This window comes from Mercurialis annua, linkage group LG3 (assembly GCF_937616625.2).
Source record: "Mercurialis annua linkage group LG3, ddMerAnnu1.2, whole genome shotgun sequence".
NCBI lineage: Eukaryota > Viridiplantae > Streptophyta > Magnoliopsida > Malpighiales > Euphorbiaceae > Mercurialis > Mercurialis annua.
Window position 1 is genome coordinate 67,102,942 of NC_065572.1, and position 13,466 is coordinate 67,116,407.

The window sequence follows — 13,466 nt, forward strand, 5'->3', positions numbered from 1 at the left end:
GATTATTTTGGTGTTTAATGGTGCTCCGTGTAATTTCCTCTAGTTGAAATTCAAACCACTAAACTAAACCCATACAAATTTCTAATTCTAAATTATATTATTATTGAATATAAATTAAATTACTAAATAAATTTTCGGTGTAGATCAGAAGTGTCTATCCAACCAAGTTTTCCACACAAACAATCTGTACAATGGGTCCCAAACCTAAAAAAATACAATCAAAACTTAATCATACGCCACGTGTACGATGTCCAAATTGTTGACTGTACATTGACTAAAATTCAAAATAATACTAATCGGACGGCTCAAAACTCATCCCATCATAAAATAAAGGGCAAAAACCCTGTCTTCACTGCAAATAGAGGGGCGCCAAAAACACCCCTCATTTTATCAAAAACCAGAAAATAAAATAAAACCAAAAAAATAAAATTTCAAAAAAGGTCTGAGTCTCACCTGAAAATTAAAAAAATTCAAATTTTTTATTTTAGGATTACCAAACACATCGCTATCTCTATCTATCAATCAAATAGTCAATCAATTTTGGTGCGTTGTAATCTAGGTTTTGTCCAGTTGAAGGTGGAGGAATAATGGATCAGCAAGTGAAAGATGCCCTAAACGCACTGTATCATCATCCAGATGAAGCGTTTCGATCGCAAGCTGATCGGTTTTTACAGGAAATTCAACGCTCAATCGATGCCTGGCAGGTGAATTAATTTGTTTATTTCATAGTTTAGATTTTTTGTGTTTATAGATTTGGATTTGTACTTCGCTTTTGTAATGCTTTTGTTTTACTGTGAGAAATTTCCAGTGTTAGTGTAGAATTTAGTTGTAATTCTCTTTTTTTTCCTTTGATGCAATTAATTAGTGGTTTTAATTTTAATTTTAATTTTAATTTTCCAGTTACATATATAGTGGAATGTAAATCATCAAACTCGTGTAATCAGGCACTTGACAGAAATTGTTAGTAATTTAGCTCTACATTAAGTTCGAAACTGATAAAATTGATTTTACTTCTGTTTGGAGCTTAGGTCTGTGGTTTAGTGAAGTACTTGGTTTTGTTAGGTTTTATGCAGATAGTTTGCGAACAACATATTGTTATATTTTTATCGGAACCATCGAGTGCATGATTGCCAGAATTGGGTATTCTTTATGCTTGAATGTTGACGAAACTCCAATGTCATTCTCTTTTTCTCATAGACGCTTTTTGTTTGAATATTCGGAGTATATGTTTCTCTATTTTTCTTGGCCGTCAGATGGTACCGTTATCTAAACATTAACTTCAGTTATTCACAAAATATATGTTCACTTCGGTTTTAGTTCCGCTGCTTGATGATCAAAAGGTTAGGAAGAAGTTTATTGTTATTTACATTATCTATATTTACGTTATAATGGTTTGTGTTTAATTTAGGTTGCTGATAATATGCTTCACGATCCCACTAGCAATCTCGAAACCTTAATCTTTTGTTCTCAAACCCTCCGAAGCAAGGTAAATTTTAAGCTCCATATATATGTGTATCTTTCTGTTTTTTAATATGTTGTTGATTGGTTTCTTTAACATGCCAATAGCACCTGTGTGGAAGTGTCTGATTTTATGTTTAGAGGATTGAAGGTTTCATCTGTGTTGCTTCTTATCTAAGGTACAAAGAGATTTTGAAGAACTGCCTTCTGAAGCCTTTGGACCATTACGAACTTCCTTAACTGTAAGTGGTGTTCATGAATGCATCTATCTAAATGCAAGTTGATGTTTTTTCTTCTATGAGTATGCTTTGAGTAATTATCAATGTATTTGTGAAACTCATTAGGAAAATTCCAATTTGTTTTGCATAAATGTGCATGGTCATTGACACAATGCTTAAATGTTTGCTTATGTGGGCCATGGAATTTGATTGCAGACCTTACTGAAAAAATTTCATAGGGGCCCGCCTAAAGTCAGGACTCAGGTATGCTATGGAAGTTCTTATATAAGTTCACAACTGTCTTGTAACATCTTCATTCCAAGATGATATGCCATCCAGTTGATTGGCTTGTAGATTAGCATTGCTGTTGCTGCCCTGGCTGTACAAGTTCCTGCAGAGGATTGGGGAGATGGTGGTATAGTGAATTGGCTAAAGGATGAGATGAATTCCTATCCAGATTATATACCAGGATTCTTGGAGCTATTAACAGTTTTGCCAGAGGTATATACATTATACCCGTGCATCATTTGACGTATGTTGTTTCTGAATTGTGAATAATCTCGATAATGTTCAGTAAACCTGTCTAAGTTTTGTTACAAAATACTGCTTGTCTTCAAGACGGTGTTTGATTAAAAATTAAACTAGCGGAGTGTTGGTGAATACAATGGTAGTTCTAATTAATGGATACTGTCTTTGCTTTCTTGCAATTATTTGTTGAATAAACGAGTAAATAATAGCATTTTTGACACCCAATTTAAAACAAGAGTCGTAGGATAACATAAGAATAACCTGGGTTGTGGTTAAACTAGAGAAAAGGCATTGGAGAGAGGCAAGTTTCCACTCTAGAAAATAATATTTGACACTGCAATCATAAGCACAGTACTAATGACTGATTGGAAATTTTCAGGTGAGGATTACTGGGTTTAGTATTATCATTGTGGACATGTAGTCAAATTGATGTTGTCTAATTTTGAGAAGTTTTCCAGCCTTCGAATATGAGTTTGCTATTTTATTATCTTCTTGGCATAATATTCAAAACAGTGCACATCAGCACATGTGAGTTAGCATGGAAATAACCTTAATGAGCACCAAGGGCTTGGGGCCTCCATGTTATGCAGGAGATAATTTACAAGATAGAGAACTGAGAAAATCTATGGTTGCGTGGATTTCAATAAAAGCTTCTCCATTATGGCCATTACTAAGAGACATGCTGACTTTCTAACATATTTAATATTACATACTGATGAGAAAAGGGGGCTTGCTTCTCCCTCCAACAGCATAACATAACAAGTTAATATCCACTGAAAAATTAGCAAGTTGGAGTAAAGCAAGGGAATTTCATGGGTGTACATGTATGTATTTCCCTTCAAGCCCCATTTGTGAGAAAAAGGGTTGTGGTGTTTTTTGTACATCAGCTATGTTTCTCTATAATTGTTTTTGTCTTCATTTTTAGGAAGTGTTCAACTATAAGATTGCTGCTCGTCCAGAAAGGCGTCGCCAATTTGAAAAAGAGTTGACTTCTCAAATTGAGGTTGCTCTTAATGTTTTGACAGTTTGCTTGAAAATTAATGAACTTAAGGAGCAGGTGCGTACTAAATTATGCTTTAGTCTCGTATGCTTTTATGAGTGCTATTATGCAAATTTTGTTACTTGTTGTTCTTCGTAAAGGCCTGTGTGCAAATTGCAAAGTGTTAGATGGCATTCATGTTGGCATGAAAGCAAGTTGGGAAACTGATGCTTTTCTGTTACAGATTAGCATCAGTTGCACAACTTATCAATTTGGTGTTTTCGAGTTTGATGTGGCCGACTGCTACCAAACAATCTGTAGGTATAATCAGGAAAGCTGAAGCTAGTGAACCATTTTCACGGAAATTTTGTTTGAACTTTGTCTCATCACAACATGTAATATATAAATTTTTTGCTTTTTATCGCTAAAATCTCCATTTCTCACTATTCTTCTAAGAAATTGAATTTCTGACGGAAAAATGCACATGTACGTTATAATAAATATGCTCCATTGAAAGTATGCGGTGGTTTGTCCAAGATCGTTACTTGGTCTTCTGCTTTTTCTAGGAACAAATTCTTAGTAGGATTTTTTTCTTTAAATTATTTGGAAACTCTTTACAAAGTTTTCATGTGCATAATTCACGGGCTTGGATATATTTTCTATTTAAGCCTGCTCGTATAAAAACTTTTGATTGAAGTTGTTAATGGTGTTTTTAGAATAAATATTGATTTTATGAATGCTGTTTAGAAGTTGTTGGTAAGCCTAATCATTCTTTGTATTCCCTCTCTTTTTGTCACAAGAAAACTTTGGCAATTCCCCCCCCGGATAAATGTGGATGTGCTAATTTGGAGTTTCTTCTCTTCAGGTTCTTGAGGCATTTGCTTCTTGGCTTCGGCTTAGGCATGGGTACGCGACTCTCTCTGTCACTCTATGTTCTACAAATATATATGGCAAAGAAATATTAGGGAGGGTGAATTCTGTTCGGTAGCACTAAATTTAGTAGAAATAGTCAAATAGGTGTATGGCTGGGAAATCAATGTCAGAATCTTCTAAAATATTGTTTTAACAGTTTTATGGAATTTTTGATAATCTGAATTGTCTGACTTGAAAGTGTTTTTACTCGTTAAAATAAACAAGAGAAAATTCTGGTTATACACCATGAACCGACTTTAGCTTATAAGCAAGGAAGTAGCTATAATTCGAACCGGTTAATTTTGAAATGCACGCTCTCTCTCTCTCTCTCTCTCTCTCTTTGTGGCATCTGTTTTTTTAACACTGATTGGTTCTGGATAGTGAAAATTCACGGCTTGATACTACAATATGTAGAATAGAGTTGATTTTGGCTTTTACATGAAGAGTTCCTATGATATTAGTGGGTTAAGCTGCTTTTTAAAGTTTTTAGCTGCTGATATCCAGCAATGGCTATTGAACCTGATAGTATTGAAGCTTGGTTAGCCTTTATGCATGTGTTCTTCCTGAGACAAATAAAGAATAGACCAGAATTCTGTGGTGTTAATGTCAATTTCTGTTGGTTTCAGGATTCCTGGATCTGTGCTTGCTTCTCACCCTTTGGTGCTTACAGCTCTCTCAAGCCTGAAAACAGAGCTACTTTCAGAGGCAGCTGTGAATGGTATTGCTGATTAAACGAACTAAGCTGTTTGAAAGCTGAATATTTGGTGCTTCAAGTACTGAATTCAGCTAACGTAACTCATTAAAATTTTACCTGATCCTTGCAGTCATATCAGAATTGATACACTATACAACATCAGGGAATTCTGGTGGTATTTCTGTACAAATGCCTTTAATTCAAGTGCTCGTGCCTCAAGTTATGATTTTAAAGGAACAACTGCGGGATCCTTCAAAGGTTATTGATTTTGATAGAAATGTTAAAGCATATTCTGATATGGTGTTCCAATAAAGTGGTGTTTAGTCTTTTGCATTCATTATCTTTATTGTGTCCTAACAAAGAACTATAAAACTGATCTTTTCAAGTGGTGCAAGGTGTCCTAGCTATCTCATGTGTTTAAGACTTGCTTGTCCTTTTCTTTGTTGTATGAGTTTTGTATGCTTCGAATGAATCAGTAACACTTCTCTTTTTTTTGATGTATTTTTCTTTTATGTTGGCACTTTGTTTTAAATTCAGGATCTTAAATTACTGTTTGTTTTTTTTAGGATGAAGAAGATGTGAAGGCCATTGCTCGATTAGTTGCTGACATGGGTGATTCATATGTGGAGTTGATTGCAACTGGTACACATAATTTCCATTATGGATGTTTATTGCTTAAGTTATTCTGATTCTTCTCTACCCCTTTTCCCTTTTTTCATGTGCCTTAGAGGAAAGCACTTAATATTAGACTATAAAATTAAATTTTTAACTTCAGAACTCTTATTCTTCATCGCTTTCTTCTGAATTATCACATTATTTCTTTGTTTCTTTTTCGGAAATAACAATCGAAATTGATTATTGTATCTCCTTCTGAGTCTTTTTTCTTTTATTTCTTCCAGGTTCCAGTGAAGCAATGGTGATTGTAAATGCATTACTGGAAGTTGCTTCACACCCAGAATATGACATTGCTTCCATGACATTCAATTTTTGGCACAGTCTTCAAGTTATCTTGACTAAGAGGTGAATCCATATTCCATCTGACTCTCTGCTGGCTTTACTGGTCCTTGTGTGGAAGAAAACTTAAACATGTAAATATAATCTGCCAGGGATTCATATACTTCATTTGGTGATGAAGTGTCCATTGAAGCTGAGAGAAGTAGAAGGTTGTTAGTTTTTCGGTCAGCGTATGAGTCACTTGTATCCCTGGTGAGTGTGTTCTATTTTGAATAAGACTGCCTATGACAAGTAGAATAGAAGCTGTACATGTAGTCGAACCTAACCAGATTAGGATAGAGGCTGATTTTGTGAGTGGGGACCCAGAATCGCAATAGCAACTTTGAATCAGCTTTGAATCAGCTTTGAATGGTGATGCATGTCTGTGTCCCAAGATCTATCTGTAAAGATAGGTGACACTTGTCCAGACCCAACTAAATTAGGATAGAGCCCAAGTTTTGTAAATTGAAATTCAGATTCGCAATATCAGCAATGAAACAGCTTAGGATGGTGATGCTTGTGTTTATGGGTGATTGTAATGATTTCTGTTTGCCTTTCATCACATTCTTTGCATTTATTCATTTTATTCCGCGGCAATCACATATGTTGAATAGTGGTGGTTTGGCTGCTATGTTCATGTACTTTGAGACCTTAGGATTGCATGACATAGTACCGCGAAAGGGCTCTCTTCCTCTATTTCCATTCTTTTTTGAGATCTTCTGCTTGCTTTGCTGTTTTAAGAAATGTGAAACAATATCTCGTGCATTTCTGCTGTCTCAAGCTTTTATTGTTTTTTTCTTGAAAAGAAGTACAAAGACTGATGGTCCTTGGTCACAGGTTAGCTTTCGAGTGCAATATCCCCAGGATTATCAAAATCTTTCAATTGAAGACCTCAAGGATTTTAAACACACGAGATATGGTGAGTTGACCTCTCAATTTAGTCGAGGCAGGCACATATCTAAGCTGTTGTGCACGTGCTTTCCTTTTCATTAATTACTTTGCCCGATTTACTGCATATGTTATCATTTTTTCAAGGCTCTTAAGCTTAATTAGGTTTCAAAAGGGTGGTAAATGGGAGAGGGTAGAAAATGAGCCATGTGGCTCAAAAATTGATTATAGTGAACCCTATATTTTCCTCTTATTACCTTCATTCCTTCATTTCTACCCTTTCCAAAATAAAGGCTAATGTGTGATTATACAATTACTATCTATGTAATATGTCTATCTTTCAACTGCAAAGATAGTTTTTCTGCCCATCTTTCTAGCATGTCTCCAATACTAATAGAATCTGTGATATTTCTAGCTGTTGCGGATGTGTTAATTGATGCAGCATCAGTATTAGATGGTGATGCAACTCTGAGAATTTTATACATGAAACTTGCCGAGGTGCGTATTATAGAGTCCAATATTTACTAAGATTAGTTGCCTTTATATGGGCTTTGGTCTCGAGTTTGATGCTTATACGATTGGTTTAGTCTTCTCTAGAGCTATCTTATAAATTTTTTTTCACTGGGAACATTATTTATGAGAAATTGCTTTTCTAACATTCAAAGGCTCAAGCTTGCTGGGCAAATGGACAAAGTGAATGGCGTCCTGCAGAAGCTGCTTTGTTTTGCATCAGAGCTATATCAACTTACGTTTCAGTGGCTGAAGCTGAAGTAATGCCCGAGGTACAAATGCTTCTCAAGTTCCTCTTTGACCATTAGTGCTGTTGCATGCTGTTTTCCCATTGTATCTAATCATATAATTCTTTGAATTCTGGGACCTGCATCTGTACTGTTTGTATCGAGTGTGTCAGAGAGGGAGACAGAAACCGGCATTAACTGCGCTTTGCTCCTTTGACTTAATGGACAAAATTGATTCCCCATTCATTCTTTTTATTGATTGAAATTTGAAAGATCTCGGGAAATGAAATTTTTTAAGTTCACAACCCTTTGAACTAAATCATTGTTGGTTTTTGACTTTCACAGGTTATGTCTTCGCTGCTAGAACTGCCACATCAGGCCCAGCTGCTTCAGACAGGTGATATAACTTTCACAGTTGATATTTGTAAATACTATTAATTTGTTCTCTGTAAAAGGCGGTACGATGAACAACACCAGGAAGCAAAGATTTACAATTATTTCTGCACGTCTTTCTGAGCCCCGCAACAATTAGTAAAGTGCCTGACGGTGTGGAATCTGACTTGATAATTTATGGCAACATTTCAGTGTGCTTAACAATTGGAGCATATTCAAAATGGCTTAATGCTGCATCAGATGGATTGCCTTTATTATCTTCAGTCATGAGAATACTCATGCATGGCATGGGGACATCTGAAGATTCTGCAGCTGCTGCAGCTGTGGCATTCCGACACATCTGTGATGGTATGTAATCTTTTGGCTGTCATAATTGCCACTTAGAAACATAAATTCCTGGATGTACATCCTATTGCCAATTTTTTAAGGTTAATGCAACTCGCTCTCAATTTGTATTTTACTACTTTCTATCTTTAACCTTCATATCTTCATGTCTAATATGCAAAATTTGTTGTTGGCACTTAATTTGAAACTCCTCAAGCTTTATGAACAAAGTCCAAATGTTGGTTTGAGGTTTTTTACTTTCTTATAAGCTTCTCAAGAATGGAGAATTGATTTGAGCATTTGAGATATCCGTTTTTTTTAAGATATTGAAGGTTATTTATAGACCCTATCAACTCTAAGTAGTCTTCATGGAAATTGAAAGTATAAACCTTTTTCTTATCTTTGAAAGGAAGTATAAACCTGTTCTGTTGTGTTGCAATTTAAGACTGGTTTGACGTAATTTTTCACATTATATCCATAGTCGGTTGCTTCAGGTGCAACCACATTCAGATTTTTATAATTATTGATCCATCCATTGTCTGGTTGTTAAAGAATATGCAAGGAGAATGAATTTGTTGTGCATATGCAATAAATAATCGCTAACTTTCCAACTAACAGCATTGGTATGACAAGCTCAATAATATAATATATATATTCAGAATCAGCAGTTGAAAAATCTAGAAACCACTGAGATTATGATAAATAGGTTGGCGGAAACATCATTTGTCTTAAGTTTATGATTCTAATTCTTCATCCATTTGATTATTTGTGTGTAATTTTAAAACCGGGTTCTTTTCCACCTCGCCTTTAAATGATATATACATCTCTCGCTAGTTCCTTTTTTAACGCTTGCAAATTTCCGACTGAATGTCTGATGCCACCTTTCTATTTTGAATTCTCCCCTTAATCATTTGTATATGTCATGAAAATTTTAATTTTTTTGTCAAAAACCTTCTTCATAATGGATTTAAATGCTTTTTGCTGGTTGTAGATTGCCGGAGAAAGCTCTGTGGATATCTTGATGATCTCTTCTCTATATACCATAGGGCATTGATAGGAGAAGGTAATTTTAGAATCTCCGCTGAAGATTCTTTGCACGTAGTCGAAGCCTTAAGGTATAAAAATAACCATGCTGCTTTGAAAATTATCGTGCTATACTGATTTTTTTAAACATAACTTAGTTTGGATTCCTGTTGTAAACTTATTTTGCAGTATGGTCATTACAGAACTTCCTCCTGACCAAGCTAAGCAGGCTTTGGGGCAATTATGCTTGCCAATTGTTACTTCTCTACAGGTGAGGTTTATAGCTTGTGGATTTGCTAGCCGTTGTTTGATTGTTATGATTCTAGCTTCGTGTTTATGTGATCGATCAGGGAGTTTTAAATCAAGGTCCAGAAATATTGGAGAAGAGACCTGCTAGGGAATTAACGGTTCACATTGATCGACTTGCATACATCTTTAGGTTTTCCGGACATCCTTTTTTTGTTTTTAACATATTGATACGTTGCTGTTCTTAAGTTATTTGGCTTGCCATTTTTTTATTCTTCTTACTCTTGGATATTAATTATCCGAGGATGTTTGCATATCAACTAAGGTTTATTTAATAAACATTAGTTGGTTTACAAATTCCCAATTGATTTTCTGAAGTAGCAACTTAAACTCAATTTCAGGTATGTAAATCACCCTGAAGCTGTGGCAGATGCAATTCAAAGGCTTTGGCCTCTTTTTAAAGCAATTTTTGACCTGTAAGTTATGCATACTGCAGAACACAAACTACCCCATCTGATAGTGTTGGGTTTTGTACACCTCTAATCAGTGTCCTTTTGTCTTTTCCTCTGCAGTCGTGCATGGGACATGCGAACAATGGAGTCTCTTTGTCGAGCTTGTAAATATGCCGTGAGTCTGCAGAGCTTTACCTTTTGCGATTTTAAATAGCTGACTTCAGAGAGCTACACAAATAATTACCCTTGACGAAGCAAAATTTCACTGAACTTATGGGTGCACAATCCTAGTATTAGTACTTCCAAGGTTTTTCACCATCTCAGAGATAGCTTCTTGTAGTTGACCGATACTCGAGCTGTTCTCCGACCATCTTGAATAGTTTTTAGCTGTAAGATAGCACTAGGAACTTTTCATGGCTGAGGGGCTTTTTATGAAACAGCCTGTATGTCACTATATTCTAATTTGCTAGAGATTGAAGAATGGTGTAATTATTTTCTTATCTGTTATTTCTAAATAGTCATTATTAGATGAAGTCTTGAAGATGTAAATGTACTGTTTTTTCTGTAGGTGAGAACATCTGGAAGGTTCATGGGAGTCACGATTGGAGCAATGCTAGAAGAGATCCAAGCGCTTTATCAGCAACATCATCAACCTTGCTTCCTTTATCTCTCTAGTGAAGTTATCAAGGTATTTCTCTCTTTTCAAATTTGACTTCTATTTAACTTTTTTTTTTATATTAACATTGAGCTGTAATTTATTTTGGGGATGCAGATATTTGGTTCTGACCCATCTTGTGCAAGTTACCTGACAAATTTGATTGAAGCCCTCTTCAAGCGAACAATATGTCTTCTTACTAATATCAAGGTCATACCCTTACAAGCTATGTGTTACCGTTTCCTGTTTGGGTCTTTATTCTTTCTTGACATCGATTCACACTTACGTGTGTCCTGCAGGATTTCACTGCCAGACCAGACATTGCGGATGATTGTTTTCTGTTGGCATCAAGATGCATTCGTTATTGCCCTCAACTATTTATTACATCTACTGTATTTCCATTTTTGGTCGATTGTGCCATGATTGGTGTCACAGTACAGCATAGGTATAGTATTCTTCTTGTTTAGTTTGTGCACATGCATTGTCATCCATGGATTATGGGTACATACGATCTTGTCTATATGAAGCTAATGTTCTTACACTTGTTGTTTAAGGAAAGTAACTTAAAGCATGGGCTGAGTTGCAGAATATAGAATAGATTCTTAGTACTATAATTTGAAAGAGTTAGGATATGTTAAGTAGCTAACTAACTATATGTTTTCTTTATATTACATTTTTTTTTCGAGTTATTTTTTGTTTTGACATGGGAGTATATGTAATATCTAATCATTCTAAAGTCTATATCACATAAAGTATCAGATAGGTTGAAATTTAAAATAAAACCCAATTGGAGAGCAAAAATATATGTAAGGCGTATAAAGTTAATATTTGTTTCCCTCTCTAAGAAATAACATTTTTGTTTTGAAACTAGAAAACATAACATATTTATGTATTTTTAAGTTTTATTGGTGCTGCATTAAAACACTGTTATGGTACAATTGTAATTTCAGTTCTGATGCAGGACAAGAATACTTAAATTGTTAAATTATTGGTAAATCAAATTCTTGATATTCACGTCTTGCATCAAGTCTCCACGCTAGCCCAGTCCTGTACTACTTTCATCTTTTCAGTTACCGACTTTGGTTTCCAATGTTCGCAGGGAGGCTTCCAATTCGATACTGACGTTCTTGTCTGACATTTTTGATCTGGCAAAGTCTAGCGTTGGGGAACATTTCATATCTGTCAGAGATAGTGTGATTATTCCTCGAGGTCCCAGCATAACAAGAATTTTGGTCGCATCATTGACCGGGGCACTTCCTAGTTCTCGATTAGAGACGGTAGGTTTAAAACTTAGTTTCACATGCCAAGCTATGATAGCAAACTAAGATTTTGAAATTTCATAAGCTTGTTTTGTTCTTTGCAATACTACAGGTAGCATATGCTTTATTAGCATTAACTCGCGCATATCTAAATAAGACAGTGGAATGGGCGATGGAGAGTATTTCACTAATTCCGCAGACTGTCATCTCCGAAGTAGAGCGTGCTAGATTTATAAAAGCACTGTCGGACGCAGCATCCGGGGTGGATGTCAATGTCCTGATGGCTCCTGTTGAGGAGCTTTCAGATGTTTGCCGGCGAAACAGAACAGTCCAAGAGATCGTGCAGGGGGCGTTAAGGCCACTCGAATTGAATTTGGTCACTGTATCATAAAGGGGGAGTAAAATAAAAGAAAAGTGCATTCTTGCTTAGTATTTTTTCTGCTAATCACGAGTCACATGAGGTATATTAAAAAGTTCCATTCATTGATCATATTTGTGTATTTATTCAATCATTTCTCCAATTTTTTTAGGAGAATCATTTTCACCTAATATTGGTTGGGAGAGAATGGGTGTTGTAACTTTTCAGATTTATGAGATATTGGGTTGCTGAGAGTGGTTTGAACCGCAATGGCTTCAATTTTTGGGGGAAAAAGTTTTCGGTATAAAAAGATGTAATGTTAGTGTGCAATAGTGAAAGAAAAGCAAAGGAATTAAATACATTGGAGATGTACTTTCGGTTATTACACGGAGTTTTCGCATATTATCCTCTTGCATTTTATGATTTGGTGCTATTGAAATTTATGTGTTTGGTTCTAGCTAGCTTTTAATCAAATCATTGTCTATGGTGCGGTTGTAGTGGAGTATGCTGAAGGATGAACAATGAATCGACAATTGAATATTAGAATCTATTTCCATCATTCTTATCCATTCATCTATAACACTTATTTTCTCTGTTAATATACCTAAAATTGCATTGTTGAAAGAGTGTTTGTAGCCACCAAATATCTTGATAAATACCCAGCACAACGTTTTTTGGTAGATCCCATAATTAATCGATTGGGATACTTGGATGACATCTCTTTTAAAAGTGATGTTCGTCCATTTCATCCGCAAGCTACATTTGAGGACCTATCTGAGAGTTAGAAATTCTAAAATTCCCGGATTCCAAATAAGTTGGAAAATGGCTGAGAACTTGCCTAAGTAAACCCCTATTGCGGAATGGATTACCTGTTATTGATCCAAATCTCTTTTCTTGTGGGTTACGACATTGGTAAGAAGTTCCCCTGATATGTACTCCTTTATGAGAACAAGTGATCTGATATGCACCCTCCTTTGCATTTTACGTTAATTGAAATTCATATTCATAATCTTTAGCTACTTGAAGAGTTTGAATTTCTGACCAAACCTTGAATATTTCCTGAATTTCTAGCCTTCCAGATAAACCATAAAGAAAGCAAAATGAAAGAAGACACTTTTTTCTCGGATCCAATTGCATTAGGTCTTTACAGATTTTTGACCAAGCAAATGCAAACGAGTCGTTTAAATGTGACAATAAAAATAAATGGATTATGGACAATATATAGACTGTTGTGATATGAAATTATTGACCACTATTAAACTTTAAATTTAAAACTTATAAATTAAAATTTGAACTAATCTAATTAATTTGAAAAAAAAACTAATTAAAAAGATTGTTGAGATATGCAT

General features: G+C 35.2%; 1 protein-coding gene across 2 annotated transcripts; it reads left to right on the plus strand.

The window, feature by feature from the left end:
• Nucleotides 1–368: 368 nt before the first annotated feature.
• LOC126673234 (transportin MOS14) lies at nt 369–12,519 on the plus strand. Of its 2 annotated transcripts, XM_050367305.2 has the most exons (27): nt 369–704; nt 1,409–1,486; nt 1,638–1,700; nt 1,893–1,940; nt 2,031–2,177; nt 3,130–3,261; nt 4,049–4,089; nt 4,722–4,813; nt 4,920–5,047; nt 5,356–5,431; nt 5,689–5,809; nt 5,896–5,995; nt 6,620–6,701; nt 7,086–7,168; nt 7,336–7,452; nt 7,753–7,804; nt 7,993–8,148; nt 9,116–9,239; nt 9,337–9,418; nt 9,498–9,586; nt 9,795–9,869; nt 9,966–10,020; nt 10,414–10,533; nt 10,618–10,710; nt 10,800–10,945; nt 11,600–11,777; nt 11,872–12,519. In XM_050367305.2, exons 1-27 carry the CDS (start codon nt 588–590, stop codon nt 12,148–12,150), a joined length of 2,874 nt encoding a protein of 957 aa, XP_050223262.1. In that variant the 5' UTR covers nt 369–587; the 3' UTR covers nt 12,151–12,519. The 2 variants fall into 2 exon arrangements, with proteins under 2 accessions (XP_050223262.1, XP_050223263.1); XM_050367306.1 differs by lacking the exons at nt 369–704; nt 1,409–1,486; nt 1,638–1,700; nt 1,893–1,940; nt 2,031–2,177 and adding an exon at nt 2,948–3,028.
• Nucleotides 12,520–13,466: the final 947 nt, after the last annotated feature.